The following is a 22,126-nucleotide window of genomic DNA, read 5'->3' on the forward strand; positions in this document are numbered from 1 at the left end:
ACTGTATTTTCTTACAGTAAAAAAAAGACCATCAATTCTCAACTCTCAGAGGATAAGGCAATACACAGTGCATATTCAGCCCAAACCGTATATATATGCATTACACCAATACAAACTGCCTTTCTTAGAGTGTTTTTGACATTTTGTCCAGTGTGTGTATTTCAGATTCTGTAAGCTTTCTGTACATTGTGCTGAATGTCCCCCAGGCTACATAACCACGAGACTCCCCTGCGTCTGTTTTAAATCTGTGATCGTTTGCATCTAGCAACAGTCGGCTGCATGTTCACTCCAGCAACAACAGAAGCCAAGTCTCACATTACGTTCACATTATGTGTAATTCAAGAAGTTAATTGACAAGAAACAACAACAAAAGTGACCAGCCTATGACACACACTTGATGTGTTTGAATATATATCATGAAAACATAAATGGTTAATTAAACACATGATTGATCTGTGTTTAAGTTTAAGATGTGTTAAGCCATCCTTTTAGTTTATGAAAATGAAAAAAAAAGTCTACTCTAAAAAACCACTGCCTGAATTTTCTGCGCTGGACATAGCCGCACCACACACCTACAGCAGAGCCCTTGGCTTGATGCATTACCACATACAGCCATAGTCATTTATCAGGTGAACACACTGTGTACACTGTCATACAGGCATGCAAAATATAAGCCTCCAACCACTCAAACAGGAAACACTAAGTGGCACCCCAGTGAACCGAGGTTTGGTTGAGAGCCATGTCTTCGGCGTTTCCCACGTGAGAGGAATTCGACACACTGCTGTTTACTGGCTCTCATAAGGGACAATATTCATTGAGGCCCCCTAAGACTGACTGCTGACACATAGGATTCTGTGAGATGGGACTATACCCAAAAGAGTGCATATGCTACTACAAAACTGTAAGGTTCTGGAGTACAAGAATGGAAGCGCACATACAAATGTTTTTATTTACAAAAAAGAAACTCCAGAGTAACTGATTAAGATGAGCCAAAACAAATATTTTTTTCAACTATTTAAAAACATAGCTGGCACGATGGTATGTCCTATTTTAGAACATTCATGGAAAAATACACAACAGCACAAATGTTGATAAGAAAGGTAAAGAAACTGTCCTGTCCTAAAATTGTGTTTTTTTTTTTTCATGCAAACATACTGGCTTGACACTGGACATGTTCCTGTTTATTTTACAGCTGAATAACAAATGAAGCCACAAATGATATTAATCAAAATATCACAATGTTGATGTTTAGGTGCATGCAAAGCGTTAATTCTTTTAATCTCTTTTTCATCTTTTTTTGTTTTTATATTTCTCTTTTATGCAATGTGGCCATATGGCCAAATTCCACCTCTAATGTCTCCTCCAGAATTCCAGTTGATGGACACTCTGTTGCTGGATTTGTTAGGGGGGCTTGCTTGCAGTCATGAAAATGACATTTGCAACAAAGGACATTTTTTGCAAGCAGGCTTAAGTCATCATCATAGTCTGTGTGTGTGTGTGTGTGTGTGTGTGTGTGTGTGTGTGTGTGTGTGTGTGTGTGTGTGTGTGTGTTTGTGTGTGTGTGTCTGTGTATGTGTATGTGTATGTGTATGTGTATGTGTATGTGTCTGTGTGTATATGTGTGTGTAAAAACATGCACTCATGAGGACTTGTGCGTCAGCTGAACTACACAGTTGCTCTTACTGTAAGGTTGCTCTGGTATATACAAGTATAATATTATAACAGTTTTGCAATGCATTGCTATCATACGATTAGTTTAGCATCTTTACTCCATTGACATTTAATTACAAAGAGCAATGTGAAAGAATTTTCTACAGTAAGGAAGGTTCATATATTGTGTGTTTCCCTCCAAGAGTCAGTCATAACATTCAGGGCATTATTAAAGCTGTTTGTCCGTCCATTTTCATTTGCTTTGTTGTTGATTTATTTATTTTTTTATTTGATTTTATTTCTTGTTTTTTTGTGGACGCTATCATCTTATCCTAATATTGTCTGTGTCTTCAATGGTGAGGATTCCCCATCAAAGTTTCCCCCTTCTTTTAATACTTTAGGGAATTTTCAAACGTCGGGAAGTATTGCTGTAATGCCCCATGATTTGTTCTCCCTGAAAGAAATCATAGAGTAACAATATATTAAACTACAGAGCAACCTGACTTTAAGAGCTATGCATTTAGTTTCACCTCAGTCCTAATAATGTATAAACGTGTGCGCTCCTACATCTCTGTGATTTCATGTTTTAAAAAAGATAACTATGTTCATGCAATACCAAGCAGGCCTAAGCTCCTGTTTTATTTAATTGAACACAGGGGTTTGTGCAAATCCATGGGGCATTACCTTAAAATATTCAACACAGTGAAAGATTGGAGGAGCAAAAAATCAACACTGAGAAATAATAGCACACATTTTTCATCTTTGCTCTTTTAGTATTTGATTTGTATCAATCACTCCACTCATGCTGCTTCATTTGTAAGTGTCTGGCAGAACAAAACACAGTCAAATCATCTGAGAGGCAACATAAAAATGGTAATTGGTGTAATGAAAAATAACTCTTTTAAAGCAAAGTATTTTTATTCACACAAAATTTAATAAGATATATAACAACCATTTGGTCCATAAATATGTGAGGGGAAATAGTTTCTATACACCATCTTTTTTTCAAGAAACAAGGAAACATGGACAATCTTGATAAAACACTTAACTGTACTATTAACACGAAGATCAATATATAAGATTCTTGGATTTACCAACTATATGTGAAAGAGTGCACAACTGCTTTCTGTGACATCGCGCCCCCTTTTTTTAACAGGATACACCATTAAAAAGATCTTCAGAGATAAGATGCAAAAAACAGTACAAAACTAGTGAGGCGTCAGAAGGGTGTGAAGAATCAGATAACAAACGACATATATATATCCTGAATTTCACAAACTCTCCTCCAAGTTATAGCGTAAGGCACATAGTAGAACTGAGTTAAGCATCTACTTCATTGAGTAGATCTAAAGTACCGCTTTTTGTTCTACATTAGAACAGATTTCGACACTTACAATGAAATGTTAAAACCCCAGCAAAGACTTCTCTATCTTTCTCTGTCCCTCTCTCCCTTCAGCACCCAGAAAAAAAAACAGGATTATTTTTTGGTCTGTTCAGTGGCAAGTGTCCATAAAGAAAAGAAATTCAGTCCAAAAAATCTTCATATTAAAAAAAGAAAATAAAAAGAGAAAAAAAAACCATGGTTGACATTTTTTTCTCTAGATTGGCTCCTTCACAATATTCCCGCTGTCTGAGGTCATGAGAATTTTTTGTAGTCAGCTCTACATCCCCACAACACCACCCTTACACCCCATGAAATGATGCAACACCTTCCCTCCTTCAGAGTCTCGTCGTCACCCTGAGCATCATGAAAATAATGCACTTTTCACTGGGCACTACATGTCGTTGTGCAAATGTGTCAGGACTACCGTCGGGCTGAACTACTGTGAAGCCAACTGATTGATACTAGTTAGAAAAGTGCTCTCTGGTATATGTAAGACAATCAATTAAGAAACAGTGCCCATCCTCCAGCTTTCTATCCATTTGAAAATTTGAATCACAAATACATGGTCTCCAGCACAATATCTATTTGTATTTGTTGAGTTTTAACACTCAGACAAAATCGAGAAATGTAGAATTAACCTGCTGTTGAAAGGTACCATACTGTTTTACACCCAGTCATAGGATTTACTAATATGATTTATTTGCTTGGCAACAATTTGTTTTGTTCTAGCCTTGTGTCTGATAACAATCGAATTAATTAACAAAACATTTATCTGTCATGAATATGGTGTCGTGATTTTATCCGCACATTCTACAAAATAATATTTCAAACATTTCCACAAAGGAAATATTAAAATATGCTTTAATAGAACACTGCAGACATAGCGTATATTACATACATATTTCTTTTTGGGCAAGAAATGGGATTTAAAGTTAAATTACACATAAGCCACCATAAAGTCAATTTAGAAATCAAATAAATGACACAAACTGAACAGTCCCAATAATTATTTCTTTAGCAATCTTCCAAGTCAATGATAGTCAGCCCCTTGACATAACTACCAAAGATCAGAATTTCTCCACACAAAAACAAATATCTAAAAATACATTGACTGCGAACTCAGTTGCCAAGCAGATGCCAATGCTTTACATCAATATGATTTTTAAAATAATTTCATTTCTGAGCTCTTCGCTTTGTCCAGGGATATATCCCTGGTGACTTGAGGGTGTGTCTGATTTAATCATAATAATAATAATTATTATTATTTTAATAATCAGAATTATAAATGTAAAATTGGAGGAGGAAGACAAAAAAAATTAAAAAAAATAAAGTAATGTGAGCAAAAAATGTAATCCCGTGTTAGAAAAGATTTGTCAAGGTAGTTTGTGAGGGGCTCCCCGAGTCCTGGCTGTCCAGACTAGAGGTGACTGAGGTGACTACAGTGATTGAGGGATTGGTCAGGTCTGTTAGTGTGGTGGCCGTGCTGGGGGGGGTGAGCGCTGAGCCATCGGCGGAGGGCGGAGGCAGTGACGAACCGTCGGCCTTATCAACACCCCCATTCTCCTGCCGCAAAATGTTCCTTCTGAATTTGGCTCGTGCGTTTTGGAACCAAACCTGCAAACCAATCCCAACGTCTTTTTAAAGTGTCTACTTTCTGACAGGCCATTTTGTTATTATTTAGATATATTTTATAAATATTATTTAATCTACATTTTAGATTTGTTGGCTCATTAACATAATTAAGAGCGTCTGCGTGACTAAAGGAAATACTGCAAGAGAGCAGGTAGCCAATTTTGGTGGTTGTTGTTTGATCATTGTTGTTTTTGTATCTTTTTCAAAATCAGGAAGGTAAAGCCAGCTGGTACAAGAATGTTGCATCCACCCAGATGTTGGCTATATATTGTCCTACATTGGACTTCTACAGAATGATTTGTCATGGTGGTATATGACATAAAATAGTATATTCTATATACCCCCTTAATGATTTTAACAAATTCTTAGGAAAAATAAGGTTCTCACTCATTTTGGCATTATGCATCTCTAATAATCATTTTGCACCAAATGTCTGGGAATCGTTAACAATAAGCAGTGGATGAAACATGTATACACATTTCTCTCACTGTCTGCTCTGAAAGACCTGGTGTACACTCAGGTTGACAACTTGGCAATTCAATGCAATGACACAGAAACAGCTTCAGATAAGTCTCTACATTAAAACTCATTAAAAGTGTAAACTCAAAAGAGATGGGATGCATGGAGGGTAAATCATCCTCTGATCAGGGAAGATGTTAGATGTGGTGATTTGGGAGAGGGAGACAGACAGACAGAGACACGAGGCATGGACTTTTGTTTTGGGTTGAGATTGGGAATGGGAAGAGGAGTAACATTGTAAGCTAATGAGGGCTTACCTGTAGAACTCTTTTGGTCAGGCCTGTCTTCTGGGCCAGTTGTTTTAAATCCTTGGCATCCGGATTGTGGTTAATGGCGAAGTAGGATTTCATGGTGCGGAGCTGGTGGTGCTTGAAGGACGTGCGCATGCGTTTGGTCTTCTGGGAGGGTGGGTAGGACTGCTGATCTCGATCCAGGTGATCCGCTTCGTTTTCGTTACAACCTGAGCAGGGATGATGGGGGAGGGGGGGAGGTGGGGGGGGAGGAGGAGACAGAAGAGGAGACTGGCGTCAGAAGCAGAGCGAGAGATGCACAGATGGTGTGCGGAGTCTCCGCGCCTACTGAAGTGTTGATCAGTGCACACAGCTGATCAAGCAGGTCCTAGCTGTCGGTGCATTCTCCACTAAGACATTTGTATGAAGAGATTGGGGAGAGAGGGGGGAGGCAAAAAAAAAGCAAAATAAAACAAGCAAAGTTGTTAATTAAATGAGAAATCTGAGGTCTGTTCGCCTGTGTGCTCCATAATCGGGAGTGTTAATGGAAATATGCAGACAGGGATGCTTCATTTAAAAGAGCCAAAATCAGTTATTACTGTTTGACTAAAAAGGAAGAGCACACAAAATGAATGATTCTGTAGATAACTCAAGTAAATCTCTATAATATACTACATGCTGAGGAAAATGAAAATTTATGAAAATAAATAGTAGGCTTTGCCAAAAACTCTATTAGCTTTTTCTAACACACAAGCTGGCTAGCCTACTTAATAAGGTCCTACATTAAGCTATTGATTAGATAGGCCTATGCCATTCTTTGATGTATTCTATTATATTCTATTCTTTAATATGTTTTCAAATGTTAAACTTTTCTTCAGCCTTGCATGCCCTTCAAAGTTCCCATATACTGAAAATGTGTAGGACTGCATGTGGGTCTCAAAGTTGACAACCTGTTTTCAAACAGCCCATGGCTGGGTGTTGATAATGTTGGCAGTGAGGTGTTAATGAGGACAACAAAACCTGCCATTCCATACTGGTTTCCAAAACGATGTGTGACACAAAATGTAGTTTAGAAATGTCATCTCATCCAGGCCTACCAGATGATTGTGCTGTCAAGTGGTTTGTTTATTCTGGATACCTATTAATTGTAAAACCACTTAATTAGCCTACACTGTCGAGTTGCTTGTTAGCCCATGTTCAATTCCTTGATATTGCTCTTTTTAATAAGCAGTGTCTATGGACTAGGCTATTTCTGCCTAAAATGGTGTACAGAATTTTGAAATTACGGAAAATGGATACAGACCACATTACAAATGTAAGCTAGGCTATTCGTTTAAAATCGACGTTGTTAAATGTTTTAGACCATATAACGCTCAACAATATCAATACTGCGAAGCAGGCGCGTTTTATTTAGACAATTTATCAATGATATTGCATCGAGTTTTCGAGTGTGTAAGCTATTTGAATGTCTTTATGGGTCATAGGCCTACTGACATCTTATCTAACGGTCAGACCAGTGTTGTTGTTTTCCTCTGCACGGATTCAAGCCTGTTCTATTTAAATTAAAAAATATATGCATAGTGGTCGTTAAACCACTAATAATGTGTATTTATTTATTTATTTATTTATTTATTTTAGTCCAGTATCATCCAGCAGGGGTCTCTGTCAGCAAATGTACAAGGAGATAAATTAGGAACAACAGTCAAGCTGGAATTTTGCGTTAGGATATGCCTAGGCTATTCGTTTTTAATCCTATAACCAACACATCGTATTAGGCTATTGCAAATATTAGAGTGAAAATGTTCAAATGTTCCAATGATAAATAGCCTTCAAGATTTGATTTGAAAATACATTTCTCGTTGTTGTAGGCCCGGTGGCTGTTTTAAATATTCGTCCCCCTAAAATCCGATTACGTTTGGAAACAATGGGTTACAAGGCAAGGTTTCTCATGAATAATATCATTGATATTCCTAACAAGCATAAACTATTTACAATAATTTCGATGTCTTATCATCCGCTTTAAAATTAATAAATAGCCTATGACGGATAAATGAACAAAAATAAACATGGCATGATAAGAGATGAAATTGCAGCTACAATTGTAGGCCTATTGTAAGACTTGGGAAGTGGTGGGCTACATCTTCTGGTCGATTACGCTTAGGCTACATTGAACAACTATGACGACTATGATAACAAATAGAGGCAATGTCACAAAACTTATTCTGCATCAGAAACCAGGCTATTGCTTCTACGTTTTCAATAAAAAAAATGTTCCATTGCCCACTATGGTCTTCTAATGCTGGGAACTTTAGTGAACTTCAAGCGGCCATTTTAAAACTGGTTGCAAGCCAGGGATTCCGACGTCACCTTTAATTAACACAGAACAATTAACACGCAGATTACCCTCACTTCTCCCCATTCATGAAGAACAGCAGAGACCTGGCACACAAAGCCAAACTTTCTCAAGCAAACACTAATTGCTACAGCGACAACAAAAGAAGCACTGCGGGCATGGATTAGGCTACGACATTCAGTGTTTGAATATAAGTTTTTTTCTTGCTGAATTGTAAAGTAATGCAGGGCTATGACGGCTTTGCCAACTAGGCCTACACAAGCAGAGGGAACATAAAGAAACCGTTCCGTGCGAAAACCTCTGCCGCAAGACCAAATTACTATGATCTCTTGCACGTGGATGGGCGTAGGTCATGAGTTCACTCTTTAAATCTTGTTGATAAGTGAACTGGCAACATTACAGTTATGCAGTTATTAATCGGTACTTGTACATGAGGCTATTATAGGACAATTTATTGTTGCACGATTATTAAAGGTCCATTTAAATTAAACAATTTAGAACGTCATCTATTTTATAGCCTATGCTAATAGCATAATAATAATAATAATAATAATAATAATAATAATTAACAGCATTTGAGGAATCAAGGCCTTTAGGGAATGCGTTGGCCTATAGTTGAAATAAGGTACACAATATAAGAATATATTAAAAGGACAGATCTGGAACACTCCAAATGCGTCGCTTCTCTAAATAGTCATATGACACTGTGTAAATAAGAAATGGTAGGCTGCCATAAGAAGTGTGCTTGGTCATAAGAAAATGTGGTCAACATCACACACACACACACACACTCACTCACAAACACACACATTCTGTGCATGACCATGAGCGAGCGCGACAATGATATAGGCTAATAGATCACGTGCGTTTTGACATTACACATATGTAATTCTTCTCAGCTTCACCCACACACAACAGCCGACTCACCTGAGTTGTAACTGGCTATGTCTATCCCCATGGCCGGACTTTTTCTTTTCCTGGGCCTTCCCTTCTGAACCGTCCCGCCGGTGCCGTTGAAGTAAGGCAAAGCTAGCCCTGCGCCTTTGGCCGCTAACTCGGCGTAGTTCAACTGGGGGTGGTAGTCTCCCTGCACAAGTGTCTCGAAATGAACCCTACAGTAAACCAAGTTGTCTTTCATGCCGAAATGGTCGCCAGTCGTCAGTGTCTTGTTGCAGGTGGTGCACGTGAAGCAACTGAGATGGTACACGGAGTCCCTCGCGCGCATCACCATTTCCGAGGCCGAGATCCCGAGGTGGCAGCGGGCACATCTCTGCACGGAGAACCTTCTGGAACAGGAAAAACATATTTACAATTTCTCCTTAATCAGCCCCAAAAGTAATTTTTCGTATATAGGCCTAGATATGTATTTAATGAGGTTTATGAAGATCATTTGAATTGTAGGGTAACATAAAAACAATGACGCTTGGAGCCTGTTGATTCTTAACCTTTAAATGTCTAGACAATGTTCGCGTATGTTGAGTATCATTTGCTTGACTTAACCATCACCAGAACTGGGTTTGGTATGAAGTATATGTGCATCTATTCATCCCAATTAATGGAAATCAATTATGACAGTTTTCTTTACATGCAGACTACTACACGACTTAGCCTACAGCCCGATGTAAGATGCAAGGGATCCATTTTGCACATGCTACATTTCTATGTTTTCTAAGGACGCGATCCAGAAGTCCAACAGCATTTTCCAAGACGATATAAACAGTAACCATTTCCAAAACACCTTGTTCTTACCTGTAGTAATCCTCTTTGCAGTAAATGCTACCATCCTTGGCGAAGCATGTGAGTTCTGACTCCAGGGCCAGTTTACATTCACAGCACTTGAGACACCTGAGGTGCCACTGCTTGTCCACAGCCAGCAGGTAGTATCTATCCGAGATCTTTCCTCCACAGCCGGCGCACAGGGCAGGCTTCTCTGGATTCATGTTGGGCATTGTCTGGGATAATCATACAGAAACATCATTCAAACAGAGTGCAGTCAAGAGTATTACGCATGTAAAATATACGAATAAAATCAGACCTGGGACATATTGTAAACGTCTATTTGTAAGTTTTTTTTTAAAATAAAATATCTAAACCACATCTAGGCCTACTTAATTAAATGTGTCACATCCTAAATGTATAGTTCTGCCAGGGCAAACTGACAATAACCGTGTATAAAAGGGTTTCGTTGAATTAGGCTACTGTACTATTAAATTGTTTTACATTGTGCTGTCCAAAAAAATGTAAATATGATTTATAATTTGCTTACTTTGAAATCCAAGTTGATTTCAGAGGTATGGCCAAACAGCATAGTGTATTCACGGAATGACTTGAAAATGAATAAGATGAATTGAACAGTGATTTAGAGTCGTTTTACATTTTTCATTGATGACAAAAATGAACATGTATATTTCGTTATGTTGTTAATGTATTCAGATATGGCCTAATTAGATGTATGCTACATGCATCAGCCTGTAAGTTAGTTTATTTATTGTCCCTCACTTTTGAGAACTTGAATACAGTTTTCTTGTTAATACAGGCCTATCCTTTTTGACATTTTCCTCTTACAAATGTTACAAACTTGGGACCAGTTGCTTCAAATGGTTTGAGTTCAATAATTGGCAGGATAATGAAAGCACATAATCAGTAGCCTAATACATAGGGCAGTAGCCTAATTACAATGAAATGATCTGTCATCCATAATTATGGTCTTGGGCACTTTAGTGATTTAAACAAACAGTTGTAGCCTCGTGTTAACCTCATGTTGGAACCAATGGATTCATGCAATTATGAGGTCGGATCGTTTGTTATCCCTCACTCGAGTTAAACATGTCATGTCGATAGGGCTAGTCTTGCCACTAAACTTAAGTGGATTTTTTACCGACTTCTTAGCATCTTGAGGCCATCGGAACTATGGCTGTAGTGAGTGGAACTGGAGGAAATTACGAAAATGAAGAACTCATAAATAAAACCTAAAATCTTACCGTTTCTCTTCCGTTCATTTGCACCCCTTTGGCGAGACGAGAATCCGTTTTGGATCTCCTCTCCATCTCCTCCATGATTCCTTGAATGTGATCCCCGGAGATGCCGTGGAAAAGCATGGCTGCTGGACGCAATGTGCAACTGCTTTCTTTTGCCTTGCACCCCACAACTTCCATATACAGCCTTCCTTTCCGCAATCTTAGCGCATCTGAGATCTGCTGTTGGAGATTCACACAGATGAGTTGCAATGCCTCAATTTGTTGGAAACCAACTGAACATATGAAGCGTCCAGGAGCAGAGGAAATCTTAAGAGCGACTCCCCCTCCTTGCAAGAAAGGGAAAAAACACAGACACACACACCCACAGCAAGAAAACCAAGTATAGTCCAGACGATAAGGCAGTCGAAGTAGAACCCAAAAGAATAACCTAATATTGTTGTCAGCGTTAACCTTTTGTGTTTTCAGGAAATTAAAAAAAGTCCTCAATTTCCTTGTTAGTGTGCTTTAGCCGTTGAAGGTCAGGTTGGGACTGGCTGATTTTGGAGAGCCGTGTCCTATTTGTGCAGTGAAAGAGAGAGAGCACAAGCCTGCCCAGTTGGGATCATTGGGTAGGAGGAGTTCCCCATCTCTTCATTGCCACTGATTTCTGTTCTCCAACAAAGAGACCTGTCCCTCTCTTCACAAAGCCCCCTGTGATGGGCAGCACCAGCCTGGAGAAAGCATTTGGTATTGACAATTTACTTCTTTTTTTGACTGATCATTTATCAGTTTAGGATCTACGACGTAAAGTTAAATTATGGAAGGGATTACTGACAGCCATTTAACTAAGATGAAATGGTTTGTCCTACTTTTATTTTAATCATTTAAATGTGAGTTTTAAAATAGGCTATAGTCTTTACGATGTTGAGATCATTTTGACTAATTTTACTCAGTTCTAATTCAATTTTACTCAATTTCAAATTGGCTACATGAGGACTGCAGCCTTCAAAAAAATGATGAAATTGACAGAGCGTAAAAAAAACTTTTAGAAATGGCTGAAACTGATGACTTGTAATGCATATGATGTACAGTTTATTATTTGCTATTAAAATACAGTTACATTGAATGTTGTCTGAAATGTGCAAGCATTTTTAATAATGTTGCTGCTGTGTAAGTTCTTAAGATTTTCTGTTTGCTTTTTTAGCATGCTCAATCCTGTGTTATGCGAGTATGGAATATGTAGCAATAGCCTCCGACCTTTCCGTATGCGTAAATTGATGATAAGATACCGGTTGACTTTGGTAGGGACATCATCTCTGTCATTTAAATCTCTGAATGACAGGATGTGTTGGCTGTACCAGAAAATAGGTGTGTGTTTTTTTTGTGTTTGATTATCCAAAGGGCGTCATTACTATCCGCTACAACAAGGATTGTCCCTATCATTTCAAATGCCTTTAAAGTGAAATCAGCAGGGTTTCCTTTCACTGTAATTAATACGATTACGTCTTGTAAAGACTCTCCGGCCTTTCCATTAAATCCTGATCACAGCTTCCAATAACACACCAGTTGCCTCACAACAGGGTTAAAGCGCTTGCCTTTAGACACTAGACAACCGTTGTTTTTTCAAGGTGAATACGGGCGTTTCTGTATCAGGGTATTGCATTGGCTCACTATTGCACTGTGGAATGTATCCTGCTGATGTCCCTCTCTTTTGGAGCAATCTGAGCTCAGATTATTGATCCGAATTTAGTTTTAGTTTTGTGTGTGTAGCCTAAGTGTGTGGGACGTGGACAAAGGAGACCGGTTCTTATCTGAAAGAGGAATTCCTCAAATTAGGATTACTTGCAGGTGCGGGTGCTTCAGTCCACAACAGTTCTAAATAAAGGTGTTACATTTGCATCTGACATTCGGTTACATTATAATGACTACGGCATCGTTCGTGGTTTATTACAGTGGCCTATCAAAGACCCGTGATCCGTGATAACGTAGGCTATTGCCAATGTTTGTATGAGGTAAGCTGGCGGAAACTTAACCGAGTACATTTTCGCTCTGTCAGTTTCATACTGTTGTCCACTGAGTGAGTGAAAATGACACCACCTTACACACAAACTGATATGTCCTCCTGATGATATTACATTTAATTAACTTGCATCGATTGCAGTGGGATTCGTCATAGGCCTTATGTTGAGACAATGGAATAATCAATGTATTTATTTTTTAGGCAGACCAATGATGTCATTATTCTTACATAGGCCTACATTTCGTTCATATGCGTCTTTGATTCTTTTAATTCCGTTTAACACGGTTGAGTCTAAATGCATCGTTAAAGAAACAACTAAGACACTTTGTGGAAGGCAAAAAAAAATCCTAAGGGGGTTATCGTTATAGAAAGAGTAATGCGTAATTTATGACCTAAACCATACCTAATCTACATGAAAATCTATCCCGAATATATTGTCTAATTTGAGCTTTTAGCTTTAGCCTATAAATATAACATATAGCATTAACTGATCGAAATTAATGCAAAATAGGCTACTAATTTTGAAAAAGTATAAAGCATTTTATGCTTTTAATGTGTCTGTCGACGGAGCGTGCCGCTGCTTTTCCTGAGAAACCCATTTTCAAGTTAATAAATATCACCCCTAATTTATTGCATTTTACTGTATCTTTAATTAGAAATATTTATCGGGTCTGAATATACCTTTATAGAGCACAAACAAAAGTAATATAGGTTAAACCAGTTCCGATTACTTTTTGAGTGTAATGAGAGCATAAACATAGGCTATCAACAGACGACAAAATTAATTAACAACATGATGCTTTCATTCAGCATACGGTGTCAGCCTACACCTTTAACAGGACTGTATTTGTGTCTACCCCCTCGCCATCCTTCACTTGCTATCTGTCATAAATGCTAATGCAGTTCTTGCTAATTAGGCTGGAGGATTTTCCCATCTGAAATTCTATAGTGACTCAAAGTGCAAAAGATAGGGTACATTTTGGATATCAAATTTTGCCTTCTGTATAATGACATTATTTGGGCACGTCAGTGCGATGCGTCTTACCTGAGCTGCTGGACATCCGCTAGGACTAAACTGAAACGGCGCGATAAGTGTGTAGTACCGGAGAGAGGAGAATATCGGTGGAAAGGGGGTGTCCCTCGTTTGTCCTAGTCCCCGGGTGTGTCAATTAAAATAACCCAGTGCTGAACAAGATTTAATGTAGCCTAACCCAGACACTTATGTTCAAACACGCCACACAAAAGATGAACTATAAATTACAGACCAACATAGGATTCTACATTTAGCAGCCTGCTGAAAAGCAGAAGCAAAATGCATAGGCTATCTCGTAACCACATCACGCCTATTAACCATTTTCTTGATCAATGTAGGTTCTCATCAGGAGCTTGCAAATCCACGGCAGGAAATATTCGATATTTGGAGGTCATGCCCAAACGGTGGTCTGGGACGAACCCAGGTCCCCTTACCCTTAACAATATGAATTCTGACGTTTTAAACTTGTTATAGAGAAACTCTATAGTTGACCCCTTGAAGCAAATAGTTTACATGAATCAACCATCGCCTTTTATGTTTTGGAGTTGGTGTGTATGGGTGGAGAAAATAAGTGCCACATTTCCCATAATATTTAAAAATCAGTCACACTACAGCCACTTATAAACATTAAAGATACACTCGGCAGATTTATATGCATCTGTATCGTTTGTTCAAACAATTGGCCTAAATATTATTGCCCAATAGGTGGGCGTCACCTGGTGAATCCAAAACGAAGAGTGTCACACCTTCATGTCTGCGCTCATAACCCCGCGGCACACCTACGGGAGTTCATTGACTGACTGTGACTCTTGCTCCTCACAATTAATACTGTTTTCGTGGTTTTGACAGACACGTTGAGCTTATTAAGGTCAAATGAATTAAAAGCGAAGGTGCAAAGGCGAGGGTAACTCGCAAGGCCTTTTGAAATGCCACACTCGACGAAAGGCCTGTCATTGTTCATCACTTAGCCTGAAGTAGTGCAGGTTTCATATTTATTCGTAATTCGAGTAAGAGTTTAACTAATGATAAATGCAAGGACAATGAAATACGAGATATCACTGCACGATGATGGATTGTGATGGTCACTGATTCACTGGCAATTATTTGAAAATGTCGTCAAAGACACTATAAGAAAAGTGCTGTTTTGAATGGTCCTTAGGGTCCGGGTCTTCTCAATAACCACCCTGACAACTGACGATTCTTCATTTGCATTCTTAATCTGCGTAACCTCGAGATTTCCGTCGATTTAATCGAAATTTGATTATTTTATAAAAGGCTAATCTCCTATAGCCTACCCTTTGAGGTAGCCTATTGGCAAATTCAAAGCAAGCTTTCTCCCATATCGAAGAACTCCGTATTAGCCGTTTGCGCAACCGTCTGATAACCTACACAACACGAGCAATGAGGAGGCAGAATAGTTCAGTTCTGGTGCGTAGTCCTAAATTCAGCATAGTTCTATAAAGCAGCTGTGGCTCGGCTGTTGTTGCAACATGCGCCACTGAGTATGGCTGTTTTTTTCCATCGGTATAGTCAAGTTCTTCCTCTGAAAGTTATATCTTGGCTCTGTGGGTTCACTTCAGAGGGCAATCTCCGCTGCGCAGCCATCGTCTCCTGACACTGGGAAGAAACACTGATAGGAGAGAAGTTAGTGAACTAGCGGCCAGTGCCTTCTATTAAGCAAATGATAACACACGACTGTCGGAGCAGTGCAAAGAATTACTGCCATGACAAAATCGGCAAAACGCACAACCTGGTTTCAAGGCATTTGGTTTTATTTCATCCTTGATTATGGATTGACGAGCTTTATAACTTGAATCATAAGTCCCTGGTTGCTATCTTTACCAAATACTCCCCCGTTAAAATAACCCACAGCCCAATTAAAGTAGCCAACACAGACCAATAACCTTCCTCCTAGATTTTCACAGGAAATCCATGAGTTTATCAATACAGGGAATTTCTGCTATCCAAATCTGTGGAATAATGCAATCAAACATGAAGCCTATATATTTATTTGTCTTTATTGCAGCCCACATTTTAAACAAATGATCCATGATTTTAAAAAAAAGTATGAGGCTGGACTTTGGAGTAATTGAGGATGCCACATCTGGCATCGTGGAGCCTGGTGGACTGGCTGGATCACCAGGAGTGATGCCTGCTGTTTCTGCACTGCTATTTGCAGGCCTGTCCAAAGGAATCTGGCATCCTGACTGTCATTCAGATATGTTGTGGGCTTTTTTTCAGGGCCCTGGCTCCTACCACAGGGGAGCCTATGAATCTGACCACTTCATAACCCGCAGCCTTGGGGCTGAGTGACATTGTCTCTGTTGCAGGGATGCGGGGGCTGCTCAGCTGCTGCTCAACTTGGCACACACATATACTTTCCCATTATATCTTCACAGCCACATACTTTATATTGTACACATAAAGTCACACACACACACGCACATGCATACGGACACACACACGCACACACCAGATGCTGATGTTTTGTTGAAGCTGCTCATATACTCTCACACATAGCTAATGCCCCATGTATCATGGCCCGCCCTCGGTTCCCCCTCTGGCTGCTCGATGCGGATACCCCTGCCCGTCCTCTGACTCTGCCGCAGGGCTCGCAGCCTAGACCAGCATCATCTGGAGAGGACAGCGCTGCCTGGAACTGGCTCCAGTCTGTGGTGCTTTGGCTCCGTGCTCTCGCGTGGTGCCCCACTTCATTGTAGCATATGCTGCATCTGAAGGTCACTGTGCAGTGAGAAACACATGGCCCTTTCATTTGGGCTATAGCCTATCAGCCCATAAGTAATGTTATCATAGTTTATTCCAAAACGAGTTATCTCCCCGTAATTTTCTTATTATGGACATGGAGAATGATGTATCACCACACCTTTTCGTTGTGCGCCTGGTCAGTAATAAAATAAACCAATTTCAGCTGTTGAGTCTAACACATATTGTGACGATTACAGATTGTTAAGGTTTCAGGTTTCTTTTGTTCTCTTTCAAATGCTACTGTTAATGCATCCAAGCTAAAGTTATATTCTACTTATGTTGTGTAACATTGTTCATACACTACAATATGGAAATTTGGGATCTTCATTAATTTTTAAGTCATATGTCAACTTTGACTCATGTTTAAATAAATTGCATTAAATACACAATGCATGTGTTAAATCCTTAAAAAGGTGACCTTTTCTGGGGATTTAGCTTTTACTCCAGTGCTCCCCAAACTAGTTCTCAAATACACACAACTGCTAACAGCTACCACTTTTAACATTGGGTCCTGACACGTGAAAGCATAGACATTTTCTTTCCTATTTTGCTCGAGCAAGGCTCACAGAAATCTGTCTTGGGCTGACACGAAGTACCATGCAGTGTTTGTGTTTCAGTCACCCAATACTGAGAAATGGAGGAGGTGGTGGTGGAGGAGGGGTAGTAGTAAGGAGAAGAAAAAAAAAACAGGGAAAAAAGATGCCCAAGACTGTGCCATCTCTGTAGTCTGTGGACGCAGAGGAATGAAGCAGACATGAAAGTTGGCCTATTTCATGGTCAGGGCTGCAGGAGCTGGGGAACGGGAGCCCTGAATGGCAATGCATCTACTGCGACGTGACAGACAAGTCCCTAGGCAAAACTCGCAGGGGCCCGTGGCAGGCAGGTCCAGGTACTTGATGAGTGTGACACCTTTGCCTCCCCGCTAGAAAATGTTGTTGCCGGCACGCTCCGCTGATCCGGCTCAGAATTCGCCAAAATAAATTTGCCTCTCATCCCGACTGACGACGCATCCCACCTCTCCCCCACCACCCAAACACCCCTTCCTCCCTCCCTCTCCCACTCAACCATCCTCTCTCTCTTTTTCTCTCCCCCCAGCCTTCTCAAAGCTGCCCGACCCTGGTGCTGTTGAGATCATGAGTCTCCTTGTAGACGCTTGCAGGGCTTTGCTTTTGATCAGCACAGCCTCCCTGAGCCTGGGAACCCACCTGACGTGGGAGACTGGAGGCTGTGGCCGAGCTGCCAGGCAGCTGTGATGGGCTGGGCTGGGCTGCTGCTGCTGTGGCTGCTGAAGACACATTCCCCCAGACACCGTTTGCTTGCTCCTTCAGACACAGGCAAGCACACATGGAAGGGTTTTATGTTTTGGTTGGGAGAGCAAAGGAGGGGGCCAGTTATCCAATCAATAATATATACTGTATATAAAATATTGTATATATACAAAAACACATGCATGCTGTCCCACTGTCCATTTTGTTTTAAAATCAACATTTTTTCTCTGGCTATGGATTGGAACAATGTGCTGGTGTGGTCTAATAGAGAGTTCATTTGGTCTCGAGAGATAAGCCACAAATAAATTTAGACGCAATACTTTTCCAGAAGGTTGTTGTGCAAGATGAAGATGTGTGTGTGTGGGGGGGGCAGAAAGAGCCTGTTGGTGTGTGTGGCATGTTTGTTAACAGTGACATTCAATCAGATGGTGTCAAAGTGTATCTTGCATAAGCACTTTGCCCCTGACTATTTTAGACATGCATTAGGATGTTAGAAATGCTCCTGCTATGAAGAATTTTCTTTCTTCCAGTAGTCTGTTCTAAGCCTTCCATGCACAGTATGAGATTGTCACCAACATTCCTGCATATCAAAACAAACATGGAAAAAATACCTGATGCTAAATTCTCTTTCAGAAGGTTTCTTTCCCTGTTATCCCCAGCTCCCAGTATCAACTCAAATATACATATACCCGCAATTTGAATATAAAATGAGTTATGTCCAGTTGAGGTAGCCAGTGTGAGGTGGCACATTTCTTTAATGTGAACAGAATGCCGAGTGCTTCAGGTGTAAACATGCCTGTAGGCATTTGCACCATCCTTGCCAAGAGTGCAGCAAACAGGGCATTCTCGGTGATGACACAGTTACAAAGGTCAGGTTAGGGCATGTCCTCTCCATCCTCTAGGGGCCAGTAGTCTTATGGTACATGCATGGCTTTCGTTCTTAATAATTTAATAACAGCATAGGTTAATAAAGGTCAACACTCTGCTCTTTTGTGTCTCATCTTATTTTGGCTCAATTGCAATGTCAACACACTCCTACTCAATGCAAGGTCATTATCACCTGTTAGATTGGTTTTTGTGCAATCACTCCAAACGTGTAATTTGATCAACGCACAGCATTGCACTGAGCCTGAGAGACCAGCTGGATGTTTTTATTAAACATGTTTAAAATATCAAGGCAACATCGAGGCTAGGGTCGAGAGACATCAAAAGAACAAACCACCAGCCATGATAAAATATTCACGATTAAAACAAAAGGCTTGAGTTCATGCGCCTTTGCAAGAGAGGAGCTGACCAATAGCTCTGAGACTTAAATCACAATGGATAACTGTGATTCATGCTGGTTCAAGGGATGGGGGTTGCACTTGGATTCCTGGTATTTCATCACTTAAAACAAATGTGGTTAAGGAGACCAGTCCTTCAAACAGTCCAGAATGAGTGAGAGAGAGCACAAACTACACTTGGCATACTAACTCCCGCAGTTACCTCAGAACATCGTCACACGTAAAACAACGAATTGAAATGCTTCTTCTTTGCTGGATCCTCTACGTTGACTTGGCCATATGGACACTACAAAAAAAAAACATAGCAATTTAGTGTTTCAAGTCAGAACAAGATGGTATGTGGCGGTATCAAATGTGAAATGCTGGTGTGCACCATCACATTGATTTAGGGTTAACAAAACTTACATGTCTACAGGCACTCCCACAACACTTTCCTCTCTTGAGATGAGCAAAAGCTGTGAATACCTTGTATCCTGTCGATGGGTCAATGTAAAGTCTCTTTTCAGCCTGTGAATATTCATAGATTGTACAAACAAAACACAGAAAGGAAGAAAATAAGACAAAAATATATCAGAGCCATTCTGTGATTGCAGCTATGTAGTGGGTTAACAAGAAAATTACACAAGTCAGACAACTCTCAGCCCTCTGATTCACATCAAAGAACGACTTGATTTTTCTGAAGAAAAAGGGAAAATAATGCATAAATATTTAAATAAAAAATAACTCCCACAGTCCAGCTGTTGGCTCACTCCATGTGTTCAACACACTCTGTGTGAGGGGGACTGTGAGGATAAATTGGTTGCATGATTGGCTAGCACAGTGCTGTGACCACTTACATTACCAGCAGTGACAGTGATATAAAACGGTATCCCTCCAGTGCTGTTTTTGTTATTGTTGAGTTGAAAGGAACTAAACATTTTGATTAAAATATATTTCTGTGATATACTATATTGGCCATTATTATGGTTACAAAATATGTCTAGCAATAAACTAATTGCCACAAATAATTTGTAACCATAATACTGCACTGGAGAGATGCCATGTTATATCCCTGTCACAGCTGGCAATGTGCTATTGGATAATATTGGATTCTGGTGAGCTTGTGAAGAGGCCTCTTCTTTCTTGTGATATTTAGGCTATAGCATAAACTAATGCAATATAAATGCCAAAAGAGGCTATTCATATAACAGGTTATTCCATTAGGTAATTCACCAAGCAGGTCTACTGATAAAGTCAGTAAACCTTCCTTGCTGGTGAAGCAAGCATTAGTCTGCTGGTGTTTTGCCACTTAAAAACAGTGAGAATTTCACAGAGGAAGCACCTATGCAAAAGGATCCATACTTCTTTTAAAGTCGGTCTTCATTTAAGATGGTTTTGGAATAATGAGCGGAGACAATGGACCTGTGCAAAGGGTACTGTTTACAGTGCTGTGTACTCGTCTGTTTAAAAGTACAGAGGCAGTTGGCGAGCCACTCTGAAGTTTGTGGCCGTCATCTCAGTCTGCTTCAAGAGGAGGGACTGCTAGGTTCAGCTGTGACAGGCTACGTTGGCAGAAAGGCCTGCGGCTCTTTGGTGACATGGTATGTCATTTCGCATGGCATCTCGTCTCACCATGGTGGCGCTGGCACTGTCTGCACAGTTTCGCCATAGTGCCGTTTCGTGGCGTCTAAAGAGGTAGGGAAATTCTCTTGACGCCACCAACGTGTCACAGGATTGTAAATAATTTTTTGGACAAGCTGAAGCAGTTGGGCATTTCACGAAGGTCTCTCAAACACGAAGAAGACATTGTGTGAAAAAGTAGACTATAGGTCGGCACGATAGTTGTAGACATCTACAAAATGAATGACAAAACAGTTTCAATAGTTCATCAATTGCCAGACCACGGTCACCATCAGACACTACCCATGTAGCTACACGATTCCATGACGGTGTAACACCACGAGGCGAATTCCTGCCTTCCTTCACCTATATTTTGGAAAATCTTTTGCCTATGTCCTTACCTCACATGCCTTCTTGTGTAGCCTGTGGATTTCTAGATCGTTGGCAGTCAGTTGTGTTTTTGCATTATCTGGGCTTTTTCCATCGGAGGGACCCAATGCTCCGATACATGAATTAGAATCAGCTCTGCTTTGAATCGAGTTACTTTTCGATATGTGCAAAACCCCAGGAGACTTGTCGCTTTTGCCAAGTTCGACTGACATCAGCGTACTGAATCTAACCATAAAAGAGCATGTAAAGTCGTGCATGGAAGAACGCAACATGCTAACGACTGACACTATACTCGCCTCTGATAGCCTAACGTTAGCATCTGAAATGTTAAACGTCCACTAAAGTAGACTATGTGAATAACGCAAACATTGCCTTAAAAAACTGACACCTTATTGGTAACACGAACCTCACGTCAGTGCTGTCGAGCATGCTACCATGAAGGACAAGCACTCGTCGATTTGGTAATCGTCGTGAGTTCTGCCTCTGTTGCGCCCCCAATGTTTTGTATTGGGCATGCAATAATAATGTGGTGGTGGTCAAACAGGTGTTCAGACGACTTAACTCTGTTCTCACCTGTACTAATTTAGATTTCGCATATATTCAGTTTAATGATTTTCCTCATCCTGGTCTTTTAGACAATGTTAGACTATGTGGATACTGTAAGCTAAAGCCAATAAAAACAATCGTTGCTTAGCCTATGAAGATCTTTAAACGGGAAGGAACCATTAGAAATATGAAATGACAAAGTAAGGCCAGTCGAATGAGGTTTTTACTTTAGTGACTTCTACCCTACAGTTCCTCAAATAACCACCAAACCTGTGGGAGTTCTGAGAGCACGAGTTTCTTTCAACACCTCCCACTGAACCAAAACCTTGTCATAAAATTGTCCTTATCTCAAACACTGCTATACAAAATGTATGCACCCAGAGCAGTGGTTACAATAAAAAAAAATAATAATACACTTTCACAGAAAGAAACGGTAAGACATTTTAGAGAATCATTCATCACCACTACCTCTCAACTTCTGGCTCGCTTTTGGTGG

At 40.1% G+C, this 22,126-nt stretch overlaps 1 protein-coding gene and 1 long non-coding RNA gene across 7 annotated transcripts; both read right to left on the reverse strand.

Annotated features, from left to right (window-relative positions):
- Window positions 1-512: 512 nt before the first annotated feature.
- On the reverse strand, window positions 513-11,275 carry lhx9 (LIM homeobox 9). Of its 6 annotated transcripts, none has more exons than XM_048253453.1 (6): window positions 10,750-11,275; window positions 10,035-10,094; window positions 9,518-9,720; window positions 8,696-9,054; window positions 5,443-5,645; window positions 513-2,104 (listed from the first exon to the last, which is right to left on the reverse strand). In XM_048253453.1, the coding sequence occupies exons 1-6, from the start codon at window positions 10,921-10,923 to the stop codon at window positions 2,048-2,050; spliced, it is 1,056 nt and encodes a 351-aa protein (XP_048109410.1). In that variant the 5' UTR covers window positions 10,924-11,275; the 3' UTR covers window positions 513-2,047. The 6 variants fall into 6 exon arrangements, with proteins under 6 accessions (XP_048109410.1, XP_048109411.1, XP_048109407.1 ...); XM_048253450.1 differs by lacking the exon at window positions 513-2,104 and adding an exon at window positions 2,563-4,648 and having other exon boundaries at window positions 8,696-9,051; XM_048253449.1 differs by lacking the exon at window positions 513-2,104 and adding an exon at window positions 2,563-4,648.
- Window positions 11,276-18,947: 7,672 nt separating this feature from the next.
- Window positions 18,948-21,572, reverse strand: LOC125300825. Its single transcript, XR_007194612.1, has 3 exons — window positions 21,096-21,572; window positions 19,561-19,602; window positions 18,948-19,381 (listed from the first exon to the last, which is right to left on the reverse strand). It is a non-coding gene; the product is annotated as an uncharacterized LOC125300825 (long non-coding RNA).
- Window positions 21,573-22,126: the final 554 nt, after the last annotated feature.

The sequence above is a fragment of the Alosa alosa genome, chromosome 9 (assembly GCF_017589495.1).
Source record: "Alosa alosa isolate M-15738 ecotype Scorff River chromosome 9, AALO_Geno_1.1, whole genome shotgun sequence".
In the NCBI taxonomy this organism is placed as follows: Eukaryota; Metazoa; Chordata; class Actinopteri; order Clupeiformes; family Clupeidae; genus Alosa; species Alosa alosa.